Raw genomic sequence first — 24,788 nt, 5'->3', positions numbered from 1 at the left:
ACAGAGCACTTTTCTGTTTGGGTTTGCCTGGTGTTCCTCACATGAGAGGTCAGTCACCTTTGGCAAGAATGTTACAGCCATGGAGGCCTGCTCTGCTCACTGCATCCCTTCGGGTGGTACACGATGTCTGTCTTCCTCCACCAAAGTGATGCTAACTTTGATCACTTGGATAAGGTGATCTCTTCCAGGTGTCTCCTCATTAAAGTTCCTCCTTTCCTTTTATCATCAAGAAATATTTTATGTGGAGATATTTTGAGACTTTATGAATATCCCATTTTCATCCTACTTTCACCCATTAGTTTGGGTATCCATTAATGTTTTCTTGACTGAGTTATTACTCTGATGATTGCCAATAGGTGATTCTTAAAATTCCATTATCCCATTTACACTTTTTGGTAGGCTTTCTTCTGAAAGGAAAAGCTGCCTCCTTCCCTCCCTCCCTCTTCCATCCTTCCTTCTTTCCTTGCTTCCTTTCTTTTTCTTTCTTCCTTTCTTTCTTTCTTTCAATATGGACTGCTGAACTCCTATTATTCAATTATTTATTATTCAGTTATTCATGATTTTGATCCTCAAATTGTTCCAGACTAGATCAGAAAGAGCCTCTTTAAGTTGACTCTTGTGTCCTTTTGAGATAACCTTATCATTCTTTGAGTACCTCCTTTTCTTTGTGGCACACAAAGATGTTCTAGGTTCATCTTGTATTATCCTCAGCCTTGTAATAGCCAGGTAACTCAAGTTTCTTCTCGTGGAGAAAGATATTTAGAAGCCAAGATCTTGGGTGCAAATTACTGCATTGCTACTGCGATAATCACTGCTCCTAGGCCCTTTCAGTGGACAGTTAGGAAATTCTCTTTCTCTCCTTCTTTCCCTCCCTCCCTCCCTCTCTCTCTTTCTCTCTCACATATTGTCTATATTTATTCTTATATCTAGCTATATATATTGAAAAACTTGAGTTCACACCAATATCTCCAATTCAACATCACAGGCTTCCTTCTGCATTTCCTCCTTCTCATTTGTAACTTTCTTCTCTGACTTTAAGAAACCTGACTCCCATTATTCTCAATGTATTTGCCACAGTCCTGCTAAAGCTGCCTTCCTCTCTCCCAGGTCCTGATTTCCACTGAGCAGCCACCCTGCTTGGCAGCCTTCCTGGTGCTAAGGGGCTCAGGGATGTTTTTGTTTCTGATAACACTGGATGATATTGAAGTACTTGGTCCTAAGAAAGAACATCCTACCAACTCTTAGTATCTGACTGACATATTGGAATCATCAACTGTTTTCAACAGCTGTCTTGATTATAGAGTGGTTTCTGGCAAGGGGCTAAGCATCTGTTAATCTCTCAAAATATGTCATGCTGTCATTATGTCTACCTGTGTTTTCTAAGGACTTTGTCTAGAAAAATTCGACTCATCCTTTCCATCTTGTTTTAAACATCCTTTCCTCAGTGGAGGATAAGACAGGATTCCCTGATGTTCCCAGATTAGTATAGATTTCTTATGTGATACTTTATGTTTTTCATAGTACTTTACATATGTGAAATTATTTGCTTAATTATTTGTGATTCTTTGTTTAAAATCTGTCTTTCCCAGTAGACTGTAATTTCCTCAAGGGCAGGAAGAACATGTGGGTTTTATCCTAAATGCTTAGTACAGAGTACTTGGCATGTAATAGTTTTCAAGTATTTGTTGATCTACCACTTTAACCATATATATATATATGTGTGTGTGTGTGTAATCATATAATATATATATTATATATGTGTATATACATATATTATATATATTGCTTCTAAACAACGCTAATGATGGAGAAGGTAAAGACATATCCACACCATACAAGCGACATGCTGGTGATGGGGAACAGACACACCAGTGGCTGTTAGCCTACTTGTTACCAGACTTTTCCTATAGGAGTTACACATGTGCATTGTGGCATTGAGATCTGATCCTTTTTGTAGCCAGAGTATGTGTGATAATGGGTCCTGTTGTAATGCATTATGTTCGGATATGCCATTTATATCAGGGTTCTTTGAGGCTGTCAACTGGATGAGGGATTTAAAGCAACTTTGTACCGGATTTTAAGACATCTGGATCCTTTTAACAAGTACTGTTAGGTCTTCTCAGTTCCAAATCCATTGTCTATAAAGCATTCCAGTATTTCTTTTTGTCTAAGGCACTTGGGTGAAAGATAGAGCTCTGTAATAAGGGAACTGATCCTTCCCATAGCTTAGATTTGGATTCTTGTGTCCAATGCTAAAGATCTCTGGGGAGGGAACCATGTGACTCTGTTCTCCCATTTTGGGGCTCGCTCTCTCTCCATACCTCCCCGCAAATGCTTAGAACTACCAGGTATTTTCTCCATTCCTAACAGCTGCTATAATTTCTTTCATTCCAGTTGGTTTCAGAATTAGTTCCCTGCAAATATAGTGGAAAATTTTGTGTGATTCTAGCTATGCTAGTCCATACTGATTCTCTGCTTTTTTAAAAAGTGGGAAATGTATTGCATTATAGTACTTACTTGATTTTCACCCCTGTGCTCCATTTTACAAGTTCTCCTTGTTTCTGACACTTGCTTATATATTAATTAGGTCAGTTCTAAAGAGTGTGGAAGCAACATGTAAAGTGTTTAGATAGTAAAGTGCAGTTACTGGTGAAAGTTCTGTTGTCCTGTCAAGAGAGAGTCTGTTGTCTAAGCAATAAAGGATATAGAAAATGACCATATTTTACGTTGGGTCCTGGTATTAGAGGACAGGTTGAATGTCTCTCCTGATTCTCTAGATCCTCTGGAAACTGCAAGTTTTCTGTAGTGAATTCTATAGAAGGACCTGGAATATAATTTTATATAGTTTTAAAAACACTTGATCTGAGAAAAAAATTTAACAGAAATCTGCTTATGAATTAAAGATTTACAATATAGAATTGGATTTATGTCCTTAATAGGAGTGAAGAGTAATTCTTTTTTTTTTTTTTTTTAGAATAATAAGCTTTTCCTACCTGGTAATGGCATTTCTAGAATATAGAACATTATTTTTATAAATTTATTTATTTTTGGCTGTGTTGGGTCTTCATTGCAGTGTGAGGGCTTCTCATTGCAGTGGCTTCTCTTGTTGCGGAGCCCGAGCTCTAGGCACACAGGCTTCAGTAGTTGTGGCTCATGAGCTCTAGAGAGCAGGCTCAGTAGTTGTGGTGCACGGGCTTAGTTGCTCCGTTGCATGTGGGATCTTCCCGGACCAGGGTTCGAACCCGTGTCCCCTGCATTGGCAGGCGGATTCTTAACCACCGCACCACCAGGGAAGCCCAGTGAAGAGTAATTCTATGTCCAGATATTTACTATACTATCTGCCAGTTCATTAGGCTATTTCTATGAATCGTGAGCCAAAAGGCCCCCCCAAGAGCAGCTTAAATTTTGTTGTCGTTGTTTTGTGAAATCAAAGACTCCAATTTGCAGCCAACTTTGTGTGTGGACAGCTGCCATATGTGGATAATCAGTATAGAGTTATGTGAATACCCAACCAGTTAATTCCTATCATAGCATTTTTATTTTTATCACACCTGATTTTTCCTTGTCTGTTTGTCCTGTCACTAGAGTATAAGCTCCATGAGCATGGTGACCTCTTCTGCCTGTTCAACACCGTCTCCACTGTCTGGTAGCTAATAGATACTCAGTTGAATAAATGAATGTGTTTAAGAATATATTTACTTTTTTGGTCAGAAATTCTTCTACTTGTAATAGCAATGGTTAACTCCCTGATAATATTTCCTATAATCCTAGTATTACATCACAAGGTGGAATTGAAATAAAGCTTCAGTTACTGGTAACACAGCATAGAAGAGTGGCAGGTGTGTTGAGCTTTTAACATTTTCAAAAAGCAAAAAAGTATTGGTTGGAGGGGAGAGAAACAGCACTGGAAGGCACACAACTAGTTTTATTATACATTCCCAAGTTGGCAGAGGCAAAGGTACAGAGGTAGGTTTATTGGGGGCTACCTAAGAAAATATGCTGATTCTTGAGATAGCTGTAGAAACATCAGAGAAAGGCCTGCATTAGAAGTATGGGTTTACTAGTCATCAACGCCTAAGTAGTCTGTGAAATTATGAGTAAATGAGCTTAGGCAGTGATAGCAATTATGTTAGGGTAATTTTTATTACAGAAAACAATGACTTGCTTCAAGTGACTCAGTATTTACTGCAAGGATTCATAGGTTTCCCAGAAATCTAAGGACAGAAACTATTCTCAACCCTCAGAGTATCAGGAGCAGAAAGATACCAGGCATCAAGACTTTATCTTGCTTTCTGTCTGCCTGCCCAGGGCTGCACTGTATCGATCTCTTCCATGGATTCTGCTTTTCTCATCAAAGACTGCTTCATCCCTTTCTCTTCTTCTTGTGCTTGTGTGTGTGAGTGTGTGTGTGTGGTAAAAGACACATAACATAAAATTTATCATTTTAACCATTTTAAAGTGTACAATTCAGTGGCGTTTAGTACATTCACAATATTAGGCCACTGTCTAGTTCCAGAACATTTTCATCACCCCAAAAGGAAACCTTGTACTCCCTGAGCAATTGCTTCCATTCCCCCATTTCCCCCAGCCCCTAACAGCCAAAATCTGCTTTCTGTCTCTGTGGATTTGCCTATTCTGCATATTTCATTTAAATGGCATCATATGCCATATGGCCTTTTGTGATGGGCTTCTTTCGCTTAGCATAATGTTGTCAATGTTCATCCATGTGGTGGCAAGTATCAATATTTAGTTCCTTTTTTATGACTGAATAATATTCCAGTGCATGGATATGCATTTTATTTATCCATTCATCTGTTCATGGGCATTTGGGTTGTTTCTACCTTTTGGCCATTATGAGTGGTGCTGCTGTGGAGACTTGTGTACCAGGTTTTTGTTTGAATACCAGTTTTCAATTCTTTGGGGTATGTATCTAGGGGTGGAATTGCTCAGTCATATAGTAATTCCATATAATTTTTTGAGGAACTGCCAAACTGTTTTTCCACAGTGGCTGCACCATTTTATATTCCTACTAGCAATGTATGAGGGTTCCAATTCCTCCACATCCTTGCCAACATTTGTTCTTTCTCCATGATTATTATTATCATTATTATTATCATCCTATTGAATGTGAAGTGATCACTTAGTTTTGATTTGTGTTTCCCTAATGACTAATGAGGTTAAGCAACTTCAACTACTTGTTGGTATATCTTCTTCGGAGAATTATCTGTTCAAGTCCTTTGATCATTTTAAAAACTAGATTGTCTTTTTGTTTTCAAATTTTAAGAATTATTTGTGTATTCTGGATACTGGACCCTTATCATATATACAATTTGCCAATGTTTTATTGCATTCTCTAGGTTGTCTTATCAATTTGTTGATAATATCCTTGGACACACAAGTTTTTAGCACTGACAAAGTCCAATTCATCTTTTTTCCTTTTGTTGCTCATATTTTTGGTCATACCTAAGAATTCATTGCCAAATCAAAGGTCATGAAGACTTACCTCTATGTTTTCTTCTAAGAGTTTTACAATTTAATTCTTATATTGTCATTGACCCATTTTAAGTTAAGTTTTGTATGTGGTGTTAGGTAGGGATCCAGCTTCATTATTTACACCTGAATACCTAGTTGTCCCAGCACTATTTGTTGAAGAGACCCTTCTTTCTCCTATTGAGTGGTCTTAGGACCCTTGTCAAAAATCAATTGGCCATAAATGTTTGGGTTTATTTCTGGCCTCCCAATTCTATTCCATTTGTTATATGTCTATCCTTATATTTGCCAGTACCACACTGTTTTGATTATTGTAGCTCTGTAGTAAGTTTTGAAATTGGTATGTGTGAATCCTTTAAATTTTCCTTTTTCAAGATTGTTTTGACTATTTGGGCCCCCTTGCAATTTCATATAAATTTGAGAATCAACTTTTCCATTTCTGCAAAAAAGGTTGTTGAAATTTTGATAGGTATTGTGTTGAATCTGTGGATAGCTTTGAGTAGTATCATCTTAACAATATTAAATATTCCAATCCATGAACTCAAGATGTCTTTCCATTTATTTAGATTTTCTTTTACTTCCTTCAGCAATGTTTTGTACTTTCAGTGTGTGTGTCTTTTACCTTGGTTAAATTTATTTCCCGATATTTTATTCTTTGGGTACTATTGCATGTGGAATTGTTTCTTAATTTCCTTTTCAGATTATTCATTGCTGGGATATAGAAACACAAATAATTTTTGCTTGTTGATCTTATACCCTGTAACTTTACTAACTTCTCTTTTTCTGTGTATAGGATCATGTCATCTGCAAATAGAGATAGCTTTACTTTTTCCTTTCCAATCTGGATGCCTTTTATTTCTTTTTCTTGCCTAATGGCTCTGGCTAGAACATCCAATACAAAGTGGTGACAGTGAGCATCCTTGTCTTGTTCCTGATTGTAGAGGAAAAGATTACAGTCTTGCATCATTGAATATGATTTTCACTGTGGGTTTTTTCACAAATGCACTTTATCATATTAAGATAATTCCATTCTATTCCTAATTTTATGAGTATTTTTTTGTCATGAAAGAATGTTGGATTTTATCAAAAGCTCTCTGTGTCAGTTGAGATGATCATATGTTTTTCCTCCCTTCATTCTGTTAATGTGGTATATATTACATTGATTGATTTTCTTATGTTGTATAGCACTTTTATTCCTGGGATAAATCCTGTGTGGTCATCATGTATAGTCCTTTTAATATGCCCTTGGATTCAGTTTACTAGTGTTTTGTTGAGAATTTACACATCTATATACATAACAAGGAGTGGTTTGTAGTTTTCTTTTATTGTGTTGTCTTCATCTAGCTTTGGTATCAGGCTAATGCTGGTCCCATAGAATGAGCTAGGAAGTATTCCCTCCTCTTCTGTTTTTTGGAAGAAACTGAGAAGGATTGGTGTGAATTCTTCTTTAAGTGTTTGGTAGAATTCACCAGGAAAACCATCTGGTTCTGAACTTTTCTTTCTTGGGAGGTCTTTGATTACTGATTCAGTCTCTTTACTTGTTATAGGTCTGTTCATATTTTCTATTTGTTCTTGAGTTGGTTTTGGTAATTTGTGTGTTTTTAGGTGTGTGAATTTGTCCATTTCATCTAGATTATCCAATTTGTTACATACAACTTTTTCATAGCTTTCTCTTATAATCCTTTTTATTTCTGTAAGGTTGATAGCAGTGTCATCACTTTCATTTCTAATCTTAGTTACTTGCATCTTCCTTCCCAATCAGTATACCTGTTATTTAATTTTCTTATTGTGTAAGCTAGGTCTTCCAATATAATATTGAAATGCCATGGTGAGAAGAAACATCCTTGCCTTGTTCCTAATCCTAGTTTTTCATCAATAAGTATGATGTTAGCTGTTTTTTTTAATAGATATGCTTTATCTAGTTGATGAAGGTTATTTTTTTATAGATATGCTTTATCCAGTTGATGAAGTTCCGCTGTATTCCTAGTTTACTGAGAGTTTTTATCATGAATGGGTGCTGGATTTTGTCAAATGCTTTTTCTGCATTTATTGATATATATTCATATGATTTTTCTTCTTTAGGCTACTGATGTGATAGATTACATTAATTGATTTTCAAATGTTGAACCAGCCTTGCATACCTGGGATAAGTTCTACTTGGTTGTGGTGTATAATTCTTTTTATACATTGTTGGATTTAATTGGCTAATATTTTCTTAAAGATTTTTGCATCTATGTTCATAAGAAATATCTGTAGTTTTCTTATGTCTTAGTCTGGTTTTGCTATTAGGGTAATGCCATCCTCATGGAATGAGTTAGGTAATATTCCCTCTGCTTTTATCTTCTGAAAGAGATTAAAGAGAATTGGTATAATTTCTTCTTTAAATGTTTGGTAGAGTTCAGCAGTGAACCCATCTGGGCCTGTTGCTTTCTCTTTTGGAAGGTTATTAATTATTGATTCAGTTTTTAAATAGATGTAGTTCTATTCAGATTGTCTGTATCTTCTTGTATGAATTTTGGCAGATTGTGTCTTTCAAAGAATTGGGTCATTTCATCTAGGTTATCAAATTTGTGGGCCCTCCAGCATTGCATCAATTGTAGTTCAGATTTTCTTACCCCAGCACTGCTCCTGCAGCATCCACTCATGAGTCTCTGCTCTGATAAGCCATGACTCCCTGTATTCATCTGCCTGTCTCTCTAGTCTTGGAGGCAGCAGTTTGCCCTGTGTTCTTCCCTTTCTTAAGGATCCAAGAAGAGTTGTTGATTCTTCAGTCTGTTCAGCTTTTTACTTTTATACCAGAGTGGTAACTTCCAAGCTCCTTACATGCACAACCGGAAACCAAAAGTCTCTCCTTTTTTTTAAACTTTTTTTAAATTATAAAAAACATTTAAAATTTATCATCATAACCATTTTTAAGTATACATTTATACAGTGTTAAGTATATTCACATCATTGTTAAACTAATCTCCAGAACTTTTTCATCTTGCAAAACTGAAACTTTGTACCCACTAAGCAATAATACCTACCCTTTTTCCCTTCCCCGACCCGTGGTAACCACGATTCTACTTTCCATATCTATTAATTTGACTATTTTAGATGCCAGGTATAAGTGGAATCATATAGTATTTGTCTTTTGACTGATATATCTCACTTAGCATAGTGTCCTCAAGGTTGAGGACATGTAGCATATAACAGGATTTCTTTTCTTTTTAAAGTTGAATACTGTTCCATTCTGTGTATATATCACATTTTGTTTATCCATTTTTCCATCAATGGACATTTGGGTTGCTCTTGACTATTGTGAATAGTACTGCTACGGAGGAGCTGAACCAAGATGGCAGAGTAGAAGGACGTGCTCTCACTCCCTCTTGTAAGAACACCAGAATCACAACTAGCTGCTGGACAGTCATTGACAGGAAGACACTGGATCTCACCAGAAAAGATACCCCACATCCAAAGACAAAGGAGAAGCCACAATGAGACAGTAGGAGGGGCGCAATCACAGCAAAATCAAATTCCATAACTGCTGGGTGGGTGACTTACAGACTGGCGAACACTTATACCACAGAAATCCACCCACTGGAGTGAAGGTTATGAGCCCCACGTCAGGCTTCCCAACATGGGTGTCCGGCAATGGGAGGAGGAATTCCTAGAGAATCAGACTTTGAAGTCTTGTGGGATTTGTTTGCAGGACTTCAACAGGACTGGGGGAAACAGAGACTCCACTCTCGGAGGGCACACACAAACTAGTGTGCACATCGGGACCCAGGCGAAGGAGCAGTGAACCCAGGGGAGACTGAACCAGACCCACCTGCTAGTGTTGGAGGGTCTCCTGCAGAGGCGGGGTGGAGGTGGGGGTTGTGGCTCACTGCGGGGACAAGGACAGTAGCAGCAGAAATTCTCGGAAGTCCATTTCATCTAGATTATCCAGTTTGTCACTCCTTGGCATGAACCCTCCCAGAGTCTGCCATTAGTTCCACCAAAGAGCCCAGGTAGGCTCCAGTGTTGGGTTGCCTCAGGCCAAACAACCAACAGGGAGGGAACCCAGCCCCGCCCATCAGCAGTCAAGCGGATTAAAGTTTTACCTAGCTGTGCCCACCAGAGCAACACCCAGCTCTACCCACCACCAGTCTCTCCCATCAGGAAGCCTACACAAGCCTCTTAGCCTCATCCACCAGAGGGCAGACTGCAGAAGCAAGAAGAACTACAATCCTGCAGCCTGTGGAACAAAAAACATTCACAGAAAGATAGACAAGATGAAAAGGCAGAGGGCTATGTACCAGATGAAGGAACAAGATAAAACCCCAGAAAACCAACTAAATGAAGTGGAGATAGGCAACCTTCCAGAAAAAGAATTCAGAATAATGATAGTGAAGATGATCCAGGACCCTGGAAAAACGATGGAGGCAAAGATCGAGAAGATGCAAGAAATGTTTAACAAAGATCTAGAAAAATTAAAGAACAAACAAACAGAGATGAACAATACAATAACTGAAATGAAAACTACACTAGAAGGAATCAATAGCAGAGTAACTGAGGCAGAAGAATGGATAAGTGACCCGGAAGTCAGAATGGTGGAATTCACTGCTGTGGAACAGAACAAAGAAAAAAGAATGAAAAGAAATGAAGACAGCCTAAGAGACCTCAGGGACAACATTAAATGCAACAACATTCACATTATAGGGGTCCCAGAAGGAGAAGAGAGAGAGAGAAAGGACCCGAGAAAATATTTGAAGAAATTATAGTCAAAAACTTCCCTAACGTGGGAAAGGAAATAGCCACCAAAGTCCAGGAAGCCCAGAGAGTCCCATACAGGATAAACCCAAGGAGAAACATGCCGAGATACATAGTAATCAAATTGGCAAAAATTAAAGACAGAGAAATTATTGAAAGCAGCAAGGGAAAAACAACAAATAACATACAAGGGAACTCCCATAAGATTAACAGCTGATTTCTCAGCAGAAACTCTACAAGCCAGAAGGGAGTGGCATGATATACTTAAAGTGATGAAAGGGAAGAACCTACAACCAAGATTACTCTACCCTGCAAAGATCTCATTCAGATTCAATGGAGAAATCAAAAGTTTTACAGACAAGCAAAAGCTAAGAGAATTCAGCACCACCAAACCAGCTCTACATCAAATGCTAAAGGAACTTCTCTAAGTGGGAAACACAAGACAAGAAAAGGACCTACAAAAACAAACCCAAAACAATTAAGAAAATGGTCATAGGAACATGCATATCGATAATTACCTTAAACGTGAATGGATTAAATGCTACAACCAAAAGACACAGGCTTGCTGAATGCATACAAAAACAAGACCCATATATATGCTGTCTACAAGAGACCCACTTCAGACCTAGGGACACATACAGACTGAAAGTGAGGGGATGGAAAAAGATATTCCATGCAAATGGAAATCAAAAGAAAGCTGGAGTAGCAATACTCATTTCAGATAAAATAGACTTTAAAATAAAGAATGTTACAAGAGACAAGGAAGGACACTACATAATGATCAAGGGATCAATCCAAGAAGAAGATATAACAACTATAAATATATATGCACCCAACATAGGACCACCTCAATACATAATGCAACTGCTAACAGCTGTAAAAGAGAAAATCGACAGTACCACAATAATAGTGGAGTATTTTAACACCTCACTTACACCAATGGACACATCATCCAAAATGAAAATAAATAAGGAAACAGAAGCTTTAAATGACACAATAGACCAGATAGATTTAATTGATATTTATAGGACATTCCATCCAAAACAGCAGATTACAGTTTCTTCTCAAGTTTGCACAGAACATTCTCCAGGATAGATCACATCTTGGGTCACAAATCAAGTCTCAGTAAATTTAAGAAAATAGAAATCATATCAAGCATCTTTTCTGACCACAATGCTATGAGATTAGAAATGAATTACAGGGGAAAAGTAAAAAACACAAACACGTGGACGCTAAACACTTCGTTACTAAATAACCAAGAGATCACTGAAGAAATCAAAGAGGAAATAAAAAAATACCTAGAGACAAATGACAGTGAACACACGGCAATCCAAAACCTGTAGCATGCAGCAAAAGCAGTTCTAAGAGGGAAGTTTATAGCAATAGAAGCCTACCTCAAGAAACAAGAAAAATCTCAAATAAATAATCTAACCTTACAACTAACGGAACTAGAGAAAGAAGAACAAACAAAACCCAAAGTTAGCAGAAGGAAAGAAATCATAAAGATCAGAGCAGAAATAAATGAAATAGAAATAAAGAAAACAATAGCAAAGAACAATAAAACTAAAAGCTCGTTCTTTGAGAAGATAAACAAAATTGATAAAACATTAGCCAGACTCATCAAGAAAAAGAGGGAGAGGACTCAAATAAATAAAATTAGAAATGAAAAAGGAGAAGTTACAACAGACACCGCAGAAATACAAAGCATCCTAAGAGACTACTACAAGCAACTCTATGCCAATAAAATGGACAACCTGGAAGAAATGGACAAATTGTTAGAAAGGTATAACCTTCCAAGACTGAACCAGGAAGAAATAGAAAATATGAACTGACCAATTACAGGTAATGAAATTGAAACTGTGATTAAAAATCTTCCAACAAACAAAAGCCCAGGACCAGATGGCTTCACAGGTGAATTCTATCAAACATTTAGAGAAGAGCTAACACCTATCCTTCTCAAACTCTTCCAAAATATAGCAGAGGGAGGAACACTCCCAAACTCATTCTACGAGGCCACCATCACCCTGATACCAAAACCAGACAAGGATGTCACAAAGAAAGAAAACTACAGACCAATATCACTGATGAATATAGATGCAAAAACACTCAACAAAATACTAGGAAACACAATCCAGCAGCACATTAAAAGGATCATACACAATGATCAAGTGGGATTTATCCCAGGGATGCAAGGATTCTTCAATGTACGCAAATCAATCAATGTGATACACCATGTTAACAAATGGAAGAATAAAAACCATATGATCATCTCAATAGATGCAGAAAAAGCTTTTGACAAAATTCAAAACCCATTTATGATAAAAACTCTCCAGAAAGTGGGCATAGAGGGAACCTACCTCAACATAATAAAGGCCATATATGACAAACCCACAGCAAACATCATTCTCAATGGTGAAAAACTGAAAGCATTTCCTCTAAGATCAGGAACAAGGCAAGGATGTCCACTCTCAATGCTATTATTCAACATAGTTTTGGAAGTCCTAGCCTTGGCAATCAGAGAAGAAAAAGAAATAAAAGGAACACAGATTGGAAAAGAAGAAGTAAAATTGTCCCTGTTTGCAGATGACATGATCCTATACATAGAGAATCCTAACGATGCCACCAGAAAACTACTAGAGCTAATCAGTGAAATTGGTAAAGTTGCAGGATACAAAATTAATGCATAGAAATCTCTGGCATTCCTATACACTAATGATGAAAAATCTGAAAGAGAAATTAAGGAAACACTCCCATTTACCACTGCAACAAAAAGAATAAAATACCTAGGAATAATCCTACCTAGGGAGACAAAAGACCTGTATGCAGAAAACTATGACACTGATGAAAGAAATTAAAGATGGTACCAACAGATGGAGAGATATACCATGTTCTTAGACGGGAAGAGTCAATATTGTGAAAACAACTATACTACCCAAAGCAATCTACAGATTCAATGCAATCCCTATAAAATTACCAATGGCATTTTTTACGGAACTATAACAAAAAATCTTAAAATTTTTACAGAGGCACAAAAGACCCCGAATAGTCAAAGCAGTCTTGAGGGAAAAAAACAGAGCTGGAGGAATCAGACTCCCTGACTTCAGACAATACTACAAAGCTACAGTAATCAAGACAATATGGTACTGGCACAGAAACAGAAACATAGATTAATGGAACAGGATAGAAAGCCCAGAGGTAAACCCACGTACCTATGGTCAACTAATCTATGATAAAGGAGGCAAGGATATACAATGGAGAAAAGACAGTCTCTTCAATAAGTGGTGCTGGGAAAACTGGACAGCTACATATAAAAGAATGAAATTAGAACACTCCCTAACACCATACACAAAATAAACTCAAAATGGATTCGAGACCTAAATGTAAGACCGGACACTATAAAACTCTTAGAGGAAAACATAGGAAGAACACTCTTTGACATAAATCACAGCAAGATCTTTTTTGTTTCACCTCCTAGAGTAATGGAAATAAAAACAAAAATAAACAAATGGGCCCTAATGGAACTTAAAAGCTTTTGTACAGCAAAGGAAACCATAAACAAGACCAAAAGACAACCCTCAGAATGGGAGAAAATATTTGCAAACAAATCAACGGACAAAGGATTAATCTCCAAAATATGTAAACAGCTCATGCTGCTCAATATTAAAAGAACAAACAACCCAGTCCAAAAATGGGCAGAAGACCTAAATAGCCATTTCTCCAAAGACAACATACAGATGGCCAAGAGGCACATGAAAAGCTGCTCAACATCTCTCATTATTAGAGAAATGCAAATCAAAACTACAGTGAGGTATCACCTCACACCAGAATGGGCTTCATCAGAAAATCTACAAACAACAAATGCTGGAGAGGGTGTGGAGAAAAGGGAACCCTCTTACACCATTGGTGGGAATGGAAACTGATAACAGCCACTATGGAGAACAGTATGGAGGTTCCTTAAAAAATTAAAAATAGAATTACCATATGGCCCAGGAATCCCACTACTGGGCATATACCCAGAGAAAACCACAATTCAAAAAGACATATGCACCCCAGTGTTCACTGCAGCACTATTTACAATAGCCAGGTCATGGAAGCAACCTAAATGCCGATCGACAGATGAATGGATAAAGAAGTTGTGGTACATATATACAATGGAATATTACTCAGCCATAAAAAGGAACAAAATTGGGTCATTTGTTGAGACATGGATGAATCTAGAGACTGTCATATGGAGTGAAGTAAGTCAGAAAGAGGAAAACAAATATCATATATTAATGCATGTATGTGGAACCTAGAAAAATGGTACAGATGAACCAGTTTGCAGGGCAGCAATTGAAACACAGATGTAGAGAACAAATGTATGGACACCAAGGGGGGAAAGTGGTTGGGGGGTGGGGGGATGTATTGGGCGATTGGGATTGACATGTATACACTGATGTGTATTAAATTGATGACTAATAATAACCTGCTGTATAAAAAAAAAAGGTACTAATAGGGAAGGACTCTAAGACACATCAATAAGTGAGAAAAATAAGGTGTAGTAGAACGGAGAGTTATAATATGCTTTATTTGCCTAAAAAATAAGAATGATTTTTCTGCTTTTTGAACTATGTGAATAAATTATTATATAATTTTGAAAACGAAACAAAAAAAATAAAGTAACTGTTTTACTGTCAAAAAATAAAATAGTACTGCTATAGACTTGGGCATGCAAATATCTCATCGAAACTCTATTTTCAGTTCTTTTGGAAGTGGGATTGCTAGGTCATAAGGTAGGTCTATTTTTAATTTTTTGAGGAGCCATCATACTGTTTTCCATAACAGTTCTATTTTATAATCCCACCAGAAGTTCACAAGGGCTCCAATTTCTCTACATCCTCACCAACACAGTTTTTTTCTATTTTTTTAAAAAATAGTAGCCATCCTAATGGCCATGAGGTGATATCTTACTGTGGTTTTGATTTGCATTTCTCTGATGATTAGTAATGTTGAACATCTTTTCATATCTTTGTTGCCATTTGTGTACCATCTTTGGGAAAATGTCTTCAAACTCTTTGCCCATTTTTATATGTTTCTCCTTTTCCCTTTCCCTATGCTTCTCCTTTCTTGACTGTTTGACCTTTTATTGACTCTGCTTCTCCCTGTTTTTCAACTTCTACTAATTGTTCTACTTTTCTTGCTGACTCTGCATGTGCTTCTCCTTTTTCCTATGCTCCTCCTTTTTGTAGCTGTTTTTCCTTTTGCTGACCCTGCCCCCGCTCCTGCTTCCCCACTTTTCAGGGTCTGCAGATTCTGCTGCTTTTTCTGCCTCTGCTTCTCCTTTTCCTGTGCTTCTCCTTTCTACAGCTGTTTTTCCTTTTGCTGACTCTCCACTTATTTCTCCTTCCCTGTTTTCAGCATCTGCTGATACTTCTACTTTTCTACTGCTTTTTCTGACTCTGCTTCTCCTTTCTCCTGTGCTGCTCCTTTTTCCATGCTTCTTATTTCTGCAGCTCTTTTTTCTTTTGCTGACTCTGCCCCTACTTCTGCTTCTGCACTTTTCAGGGTCTCCAGGTCAGCTGCTTTTTCTGCTTCTGCTTCTCCTTTTTTCCTGTGCTTCTCCTTTTTCCTGTGCTTCTCCTCCCATGCTTTTCCTTTCTGCAGCTGTTTTTCCTTTTGCTGATTCTGCCCCCATCTCTGCTTTCCCCTGTTTCGGTGTCTGCTGCTGCTGCTTTATCTGCTGATTCCACCCCTGCTTTTCCTTTTCCTGCTGATGCTTTTCCTTTTGCTGATTCTGCTTCTCTTTCTGCTAATGCTGATTTCCCTTCTGCTGCTTATGTTGATCCTGCTGCTGCAGTTACTTCTTCTTGGTCTGCTACTTTTTCATACATCATTTCTGACCTCCTTGTAACTTCACTTCTATATGGCCCTCAATGGCTACTCCAACCCTGGCTTCACCTTATGGCTGCACTTAGAACTGCTAGAGTGTCTCATTTTTTTCAATTTCAAATTACCTCCCACCTGAAAAATAAAAAATAAAAAGAAAAGAACATGGCGCTATGTCACAGATAGCTGGTTAACCTATGGATTAGCTGTTATATCTGGTGCTCACCTGTGGAGCAGTCAGCCATGGCACAGGCTGAGGAGAAGAAGAAGCAGGGATCACATGGGACAGAATGTACCATTTAGAGCCACAGGGACTGAAGGTAAACAATTCTTCTGAGAAGGAGATGGACCTGAGTGGTAGTGATTGTCTCCTTTTCTAGAAGTGGATTAAGGAGTGAGTGAGCAATAAGGCAATAATGTAGAGTAAGTTACTCTTTGTAGGAAGCTGGATGAAAAGACATGAGAGAACATGGAAGAGAGTTAAGTAGCAATGTGGAATATTCCTATCCAGGCAAGAGGGAAAGACTGGAGACAAATAAGAGAGAGAAGAACAGAGGAAGCAAAGTTTCCAGCAAGTGAGAATTGAAAGGTTGAACACAATTGAAGCTGTGATACCAAATCCTTTGAAACTAGTAGAAAGGAGGGAAAGTTGGCATGTTCCAGTTTCATGATGCTGTTGAAGTATTTTATTATTTTTTTCCTTTCTGTTGCAGGTCCTGAATCTGTGCCTCCTTCCCTTCTCAAAGTTGTGATGAAACCCATAGCAACTGTTGGAGAAAGCTACCAGTATCCTCCTGTGAACTGGGCTGCACTCCTCTCTCCACTTATGAGGCTAAACTTTGGTAAATATCATGTTTTTAGGTCTTCAGACTCTGCTTTTAGGATGTGACCTGAATAGAAAATTGTGTGTCACAATTGGTAGTGACTGGATGGATGTCTGGGTACTTGAGGTTTGTCTTCTTGGATGGGACAGCTGGGTTACTTTCATTGAGTCACTTTCTAAATAGCTGAGGGGGAGGGGAAGGAGGTTTGAAGACACAGACCAGATGCACTCATCAAAACAATACTCGACTGAGATGGTGCATGTCGCTGGGCATGTGGTGCAGGTCCCAGAAAGCCTGGTTTGATGGTTATCAAGCTGCATTTTCAGAACTCCAGGTTTCAAGGAAATGCCCTATGGGATGCTGTATTAGTTTGCTATTACTGCTGTAACAAATTACCGCAGACTTAGTGGCTTGAAACAACACAAATTTATTATCTTATAGTCCTGTAGGTCAGAAGTCCAACATGGTTCTCACTGGGCTAAGATCAAGATATCAGCAGAACAGCATTCCTTCCTAGTTGCCCAGGGGAGTGATGTGGCCTGAATGTTTGTGTTCCCTGAAAATTCATATGTTGAGAACCTAAACCTCAATGTGATGGTATTAGAGGGTGGGGCCTTTGAGGGTGATTAGGTAATGAGGGTGGAGCCCTCATGAATGGGATTAGTGCCCTTATAAAAGAGGCCCCACAGAGCTCCCCAGTCCCTTCCACAATGTGAGGACACAGCAAGAAATCAGCAGTCTGCAACCTAGAAAAGGGCTTTCACCAGAACCCAACCATGTTGGCACCCTGGTCTTGGACTTCCAGCCATCGGAACTGTGAGAAATAAATTCCTGTTGTTTATAAACTACCCAGTCTGTAGTGTTTTGTTATAACAGTCCAAACAGACTAAGACAGGGAGAATCCATTCCCCTTCCTTTTCCAGCTTCTAGAGGATGCCCATACTCCTTGGCTTGTGGCCCCCTTTCCCCATCTTCAAAGCAAACAACAGAGGGCTGAAGACCTCTCATGCTGTCATCTGTCTGGTTCTCTGAAGACAGGAAAGGTTTTCCATATTTAAGGATTCATGTGATTAATGGGTCTATTTCAGTAATCGAGGATAATCTCCTTATCTCAAGGTCTTTAACCTTAATCACATCTGCAAAGTTCCTCTGCCATACGAGAGAACATATTCACAAGTTCTGGGGATTAGATATAGGCATCTTTGGGGGCCATTATTCTGTTTACCACAGGTACTTTGTGGTGAGAGGCAAAGGGAATGCACATCTCAGTTTGTCCACAGCAACCTCTAGTATGGAGTTAGAGTGTTAGCATAGGCAAATTTAGATGCATGTATTTGCCCCCCACCTCCAAAAAAAAAAAAGAGGGAGAACAACTTTAACAGTGCTAGAAATTGTATATGTGTGTGTATTTGCCATGAGTGCTCTTTTACAGTAGGTGCTTACTTACATATGGTATACAAAAAGATTTGTATACTTTATGTACAGTTTAAGGGATAATCAAAGATTATTTTGACTGAACACAATTTTCATTTGAATGCTTTCATTTGAACCTAATCCTGTATAAGATATGATCTCACCATACTATGCTTCCAGATCTCACCATACTATGTTTCCAGAAAAATATGTTCCCCTGCCCCTCCCCTGCTTTTGTGTGCTATATTGAAGATGTTGGTGTTTTAGTAAAAATCCTTAGTAAAAAGAAGAAAAGGTCTGGTTGGGAAGATGCGTCTGCCGACTGGGATCAGGCTTAAAAAGACTGGGTCACTAGAGAACATGGATACATCTCTAAGGCCTTCCAGATTTGTCTATGTGCTGAATGTAAGATGGAGAGGAGAGAAAAACAGAAACAAGAGATTTTTAGCTAGAGTTTTCTCAAATTTTTAATAGTGTTTGAGTGTTTAGGTTTGTCTAGACATCACAAGAGAACTTTCCTGAGCTATTTCAAGATCCTTGCCAGTTCCAAAACTCAAGCCTCTGATACAGCGGGTACGTTCTTTTGCTTCATAACTAAAAACGTCTCTTGAAATACCTTATGGTTTGCTGAAGTTCCATTACCTTTAGACATCACACACAAGTTCTTTTACCTTTAGATGTCTGATTTGAGACATTGAAGACTGAATATGAGTTAAGAGAAGCAGCTATATTACAGATAGTTTTTTCCTTTCTTCTTTTTCAGGTGAAGAGATTCAGCAACTGTGTCTTGAAATTATGGTGACCCAGGCTCAGTCATCCCAGAATGTCGCTGCACTGTTGGGAATATGGGTGATGCCACCACTGATCCATGGTCTGAGTGTATGTAGTAATTAAGGATGTTGAGCAACAGGAGGATATGGTTCTTTTGGGGGAGATCAACATTCATTTGTGTGTGAGCTCTCAAAGTCAAGAGTGGACTTCACAGTGAGGACTTGACACAGTGAGGACTTGACAATAGCTGGACAGCAAATTGGAAAATTGTGGGACACAGAACTCTGCCATAGCCATCACCATTCATGCTTTCAGCTGCCGTTTATTACAAGAAAAAGGGACAGTGATGATCAGAGATATTAAAATTCCTTTCTCAAGACCATACAGGTAGAAAGTTGTACAGTTATTGGAACCTGGGTTTGTTTATATGATATGCAGTCGTTTCAGCAGGTATTAAAAGAAAGGCAAATCCACACACACTGGATAAATGATCCCTCCCTTTCACAGAAAGGCAGCAATTAAGGCGAGCCTTGAAGGCTTGGTAGGATTTCATTAGGCATCAACTTAGAGACACAAGGGAATGTAAGTGGGAAGGTGTATGTGGAGAGAGTAGAACATCTCTGCCAATGGTGTTCAGCTTGAGTAAAGTGCTGAGGGAGAAGTGATCTAGCCTGGTATTTATGATAGAGGGGGCCAGCACCTTCCAGGGTATAGAGGGGGCCAGCACCTCCCAGGGCACCTTCCTACCTTCTAAGGGTAGGTAGGAAGAATAGGGTGAGATTATTTAAAGATGTGAGATTATTTAAAGATGTATAATTTTGGGTACATTTCAAGGTAGGACCCCCCAAAAAACCACATTCCATGATTCCTTAGAGGTTTACCAATTAATTATAAGCTAAATGATCTCCTCTTCGTTATTCTTCTATTCTAGGAGGCTTTAATTCTTTGAGGATAGTGCAAAACCCTCTTATTATTTCCTCAGTCTTTTTGGCTTTAGTCTCTACTCTATACTTTTTTTTTTTTAAGCTTTCCTACATCTCCTGATTCTTTTTAATTGAAGGTCAGTGTTACTGAGGTCTGCGTCCTTTCCATCAGCTGTTATTACCTGTCTGCTCCAAACAGCTCCCATTTAGCTACCACTTAATTAGCACTGGTTATGTACCTGCTACTGGTAAGCACTCAATGAGTACTTTCAGACATCAGATTTAATCTCTCTTCAACCCTGACAGGCCAATTTTTTTTTTTTTACAGCTCTATTGAGTTGTAATTTATATTCCATAAAATATGGCTATTTTAAGTGTATAATTTGATGGGTCTTAGTACATTTATATATTTTCATCCATCACCAATAATATTTCCATCACTCCAAAAAGTTCCATCGTGCCTATTTATAGTTAATCCCCACTCCCAATCTCAGACTCAGGCTACTACTGTTCTTTTTGTCTCTATAATTTTGCCTTCTTTAAAGAACTTTCTTATAAATTTAAATTTCATATAAACTTTAGAAATTCTTTAGAATGGAATTGTACAGTATTATATCTTTTGTGTCTGGTTTATTTCACTTTTGAGAAGTAGATTTTATTCCGATTTTATAGGTTGATGAACTGAAGCAAATGGAGGTTAAGCAAAGTTTACATAGCAAATAAATGCAAGAGTCTGGCTGACTCAAAAGCCTGTGTCTTGAACACTGTTCTGTTAATGCTTCCTTACTTTTGAATCATCTATAATTCTAACAGCCTGTTTTTTTGATCTCAGACATTTTTCTAGGTTTTAGTTATCCTTCCATTTCTCTTTTCGATCTGTCCTATTTCTTTTTTTTTGCATTTGTCCTTGATTAGGAACCTTTCTTATTATCTTTGTTAATTAACAAATTAAGGTTGTAAATTCATTTTTTAAATTATGTACCTGCTCATTTAAAAACTGATCTGAAATGGCATGTTTTTTAACATGAAATCTTCTGTAACTCATGAAGCTACATTGATCTTTTTTTGAAATATACTGGTTTTTGTCAGATTTTATTTTTTAAAGCACTTCTTTTAGACTTGCTGCTCCTTTAGTATCATACTTAATGTTTCTAAGAATTTTTGAAGCCTGCTTTCTCAAAGTCTGTGGCTCACAGCTATCATTAACTATGCCCCTTCTTAGCGCTCCTGAACTCTTAAGATGCTATGGTCAGTTCCACACACTTGGCGGGTTCTTCTTTGCTCAGAAATGGCCCCAGAATGCCAGTTCCCCTCATTATTTCTTTATTCTTCCTCAGAAGAAGAAATGAATAATAATAGATATTCTGTTTAGTCGATTTCCAGCAGTTGAGCCTTCATCTTCAGGAGCTTTTCTTGCCAGAGAATGTGACCTTTTAAGACTGAATAGCAACTGTCATGTTCTTTTAGAAGTAGCATTTTATTCCCCTCGCTGAAGAGATCCAAGGTTTAAGCTGAGTAGTTCACAGATGGATTGGCAGATACCATATATCCACACGAGTCACCCTGGATCAGAAGTCACCGCAGCCGCTAAAATTACATGCATCGGTGGTCCATTAGACCATGAAGCTGTGGGGAAATGAGGGTCTAGGAAACAACCTGAACTTTTTATGTTTCACCTGAACCTTTTATCTTTCAAACACAGTGATGACCTAGAGGTTTTGAGCATTACAAACCCAGACTTGCCTGTTTACATCTGACCTCTTCTGTTTTGCTTTCAGCTGAATATCAAGAAATACCTCCTGCTCTCTGTGCCTTCGTGGATAAAACACGTCTCTGATGAACAGATCGTGGGTTTTGTTGAAAGCTTGATGGTGACAGTTTTTAAAGCAGCTTCCCCACTCTCCAAACCTGAGTTATGCCCAAGTGCCTTACAGGGTCTGAGCCAGGCCATGAAACAGCCCAGCCCTGCCTACCACCTCTGGAGTCTGCTCAGCAAAGCTACTGGGAAAATTTTTGACCTTCTGCCAAATAAGATTCGGGTGAGGAACAAAAATATTTACATTCCTGACAATTTATGTTTGGGATTTTTTAAAGCCTTTTGGCAAAGCAGGGAGGTATATGTTTTAAGAATGTGGTGGGAAGGCTAGCAAGAAATAACCACGTTCTTCACTAAGAATGTTTGCTTCCAAGATCTAAATTGAGGTTGAATATTTAGAACCAAAGTTTTGAGCACGCTCAGAAGCAGGTTAACCAGTGCGGCACCAGGAAGTTTGCTCTTAGGCCTTTTACCAAATGCCCATAGAAGATGAGCACGTTCAGAAATCCTTACACTTGGACTTCCCTGGTGGCACAGTGGTTAAGAATCCGCCTACCAATGTAGGGGACATGGGTTCGAACCCTGGTCCAGGAAGATCCCACATGCCGTGGAGCAACTAAGCCCTTATGCCACAACCACTGAGCCTGCACTCTGGAGCCCATGAGCCACAACTACTGAAGCTCACACGCCTAGAGCCCATGCTCCGCAACAAGAGAAGCCACTGCAACGAAGAGTAGCCCCTGCTCGCTGCAACTAGAGAAAGCCCTGGCACAGCAAGAAAGACCCAACGGAGGCATAAATAAATAAATTTTTAAAATAAAAAAAAAGAAGCCCTTATACTTTACACCTGGGGAGTCCTTGGGCGTATTGTCTGACCCACTATTTACATCAAGTGACTTAATACTAGCCTTGCCTCTCCCCCAACAGACTTCTGAAATGTAGTTGTACAAAGAAGTTAAAAATCCATTCGGAATGATGGGTTCTGATAAGAAAATAGTATAGTCAAACAAAATACACGCAATAACAGGAAAGATTTTTTTATTTTTTTATTTTATTTTTGTGGTACGTGAGCCTCTCACCGTTGTGGCCTCTCCTGTTGCGGAGCACAGGCTCCAGACGCGCAGGCTCAGCAGCCATGGCTCACAGGCCCTCTTCTTGGACCGGGGCACGAACCCGTGTCCCCTGCATCAGCAGGCGGACTCTCAACCACTGCACCACGAGGGAAGCCCGAAGGGAGTTTTTTAAATGATAAAAATTGGTCACAAGTTTTGGCTTGGTTAAAATTAAAATCTCATCAGCTGCTGTTCGTGGAGATAAGCAAATCTAATGATTTTGTCAGAACATTGAGAATATACGTGTTATTTTACACTGTATTTTGACATGCTTTGGATTTTTCTTTACCAGAGAAATGATCTAGAGCTGTATATCAGTGTAGCAAAATGCCTCTCGGAAATGACAGACGATGAAGCCAATCGGGTTGCCCAGATTACTGAGGTAATAACATATCTATGTGTCTTTTTATTATTGAGGTGGAAATTACAATTGAGATGATTATAGTATCCTTTTGGCTGAAGCTAGCTTTGCTTCATATTTGTTTGTTACTGGATAATTTCAGGAAACCATCTTTTTCACTGTGGGGTCTCACGTCCAGCCTAGTATGGTTGGATATGTAGTAGTATATAAATGGATAGATGAATGAATAACTTTTTAACCTAATTAATACCACTTGGTCAAGAACATTTTAGTGTTACTGATGAGCAAAAATAAGTACAGGACATCTTCAATACAAAATCCACAAGAATGGAAATATTCTGACCAAAGAACTTTCTGGTGCATGGTAGGCACATTTATTTTTCTTCACCTGATACTTATCCTTTTGAAATGAAGAAAGGTGGCTGATTGAAAAACAAACACTATTATCACTGACACAAGATAACAAGTACCTCTCAGACCCATACCGAATCAAAGGATGAATAAGCGAAAAGCAGCATAAGCGTAAAGTTGCCAGATTTAGCATATAATACAAGATACCTTGTTAAATTTGAATTGCAGATAAAAAATGAATAATTTTTTAGAGTAAGTACATCCCAATGGGACCTACTTATTCAAATGGCATCCCTGCATACCAGGTAATACCAAAGGTCTAGAGGACTGGGAGCCCTCACATCATGGGTGGTCATCTTATCATTTATTTCACTATATGGCAGATTGGCCTGTTAAGTTGAATCCTTGAATCCTCTGCATTGTATAGCTGTGATGCTCAAACTGTGGCCGACGGACCCACAACATCAGCCTGGCAAGTGATGAGAAATGAAAATTCTGGAGTCTCACTCCAGACTTACTCGATCAGAAACCCTGGAGGGAGGCCTAGTGGTGTGTGTTTTAACAGTCCCTCCCGGTGATTGTGGTTCATCCTAAGGTTTGAGAAGCACTGTTAGAATATTTGGAATATCGGCCTTTTGGAGATGTTTGTTTTAGGCAAGGATAAGCGGTATAAGGAAATGCTTGAGAGAGTGGACTCTGGAGCCTCACCACCCTGGTATGAAAGCCAGTCTCTCATTTACTAGCAACGTGACATTGGTGAAGTGTCATAACCTCTCTCTGCCTCGGTTTCCTGATCTATAAAAGGGAGATAATAGCGCCTACCTATTAGGGCTGTTTTGAGAGTTAAATGGCTTAATCCATGTTAAGTTGTTGGGCAAGTGCCTGACCCAAGGCAAGTACTCAGTAATAACTTATTATCATAATTATTACGTTCATGTAATTTATTACAACTTATTATATTCATGTTACATTGTTCGAAGTAATTAATATAATGTACTTTGGGGTACCTAGAGCTAAAAGTTGCTGTTATTCACTTGGGTTTCTAAAGTGCCATTCAGAAGATTGTCACTAGAACATTCTAAATCCTGTTCTGGTGTCCCCAAAAGTTAATGTGTTCCGCTGAGCCCT

At 38.5% G+C, this 24,788-nt stretch overlaps 1 protein-coding gene across 2 annotated transcripts in view; it reads left to right on the top strand.

Annotated features, from left to right (window-relative positions):
- FOCAD (focadhesin) overlaps positions 1–24,788 on the top strand; it is a 314,675-nt gene that overhangs the window by 276,486 nt on the left and 13,401 nt on the right. For both annotated transcript variants that reach the window (XM_079927956.1, XM_079927957.1), the window contains 4 exons: positions 16,803–16,931; positions 19,090–19,205; positions 21,799–22,059; positions 23,241–23,330. In XM_079927956.1, the coding sequence (XP_079784082.1) occupies positions 16,803–16,931; positions 19,090–19,205; positions 21,799–22,059; positions 23,241–23,330 (596 nt within the window). The remainder of the gene's footprint in view (positions 1–16,802; positions 16,932–19,089; positions 19,206–21,798; positions 22,060–23,240; positions 23,331–24,788) is intronic.

Source organism: Stenella coeruleoalba (genome assembly GCF_951394435.1).
Source record: "Stenella coeruleoalba genome assembly, chromosome: 7".
NCBI lineage: Eukaryota > Metazoa > Chordata > Mammalia > Artiodactyla > Delphinidae > Stenella > Stenella coeruleoalba.
The sequence above is the reverse complement of the archived record's forward strand: the minus strand, read 5'-3'. Positions and strand labels throughout refer to the sequence as shown.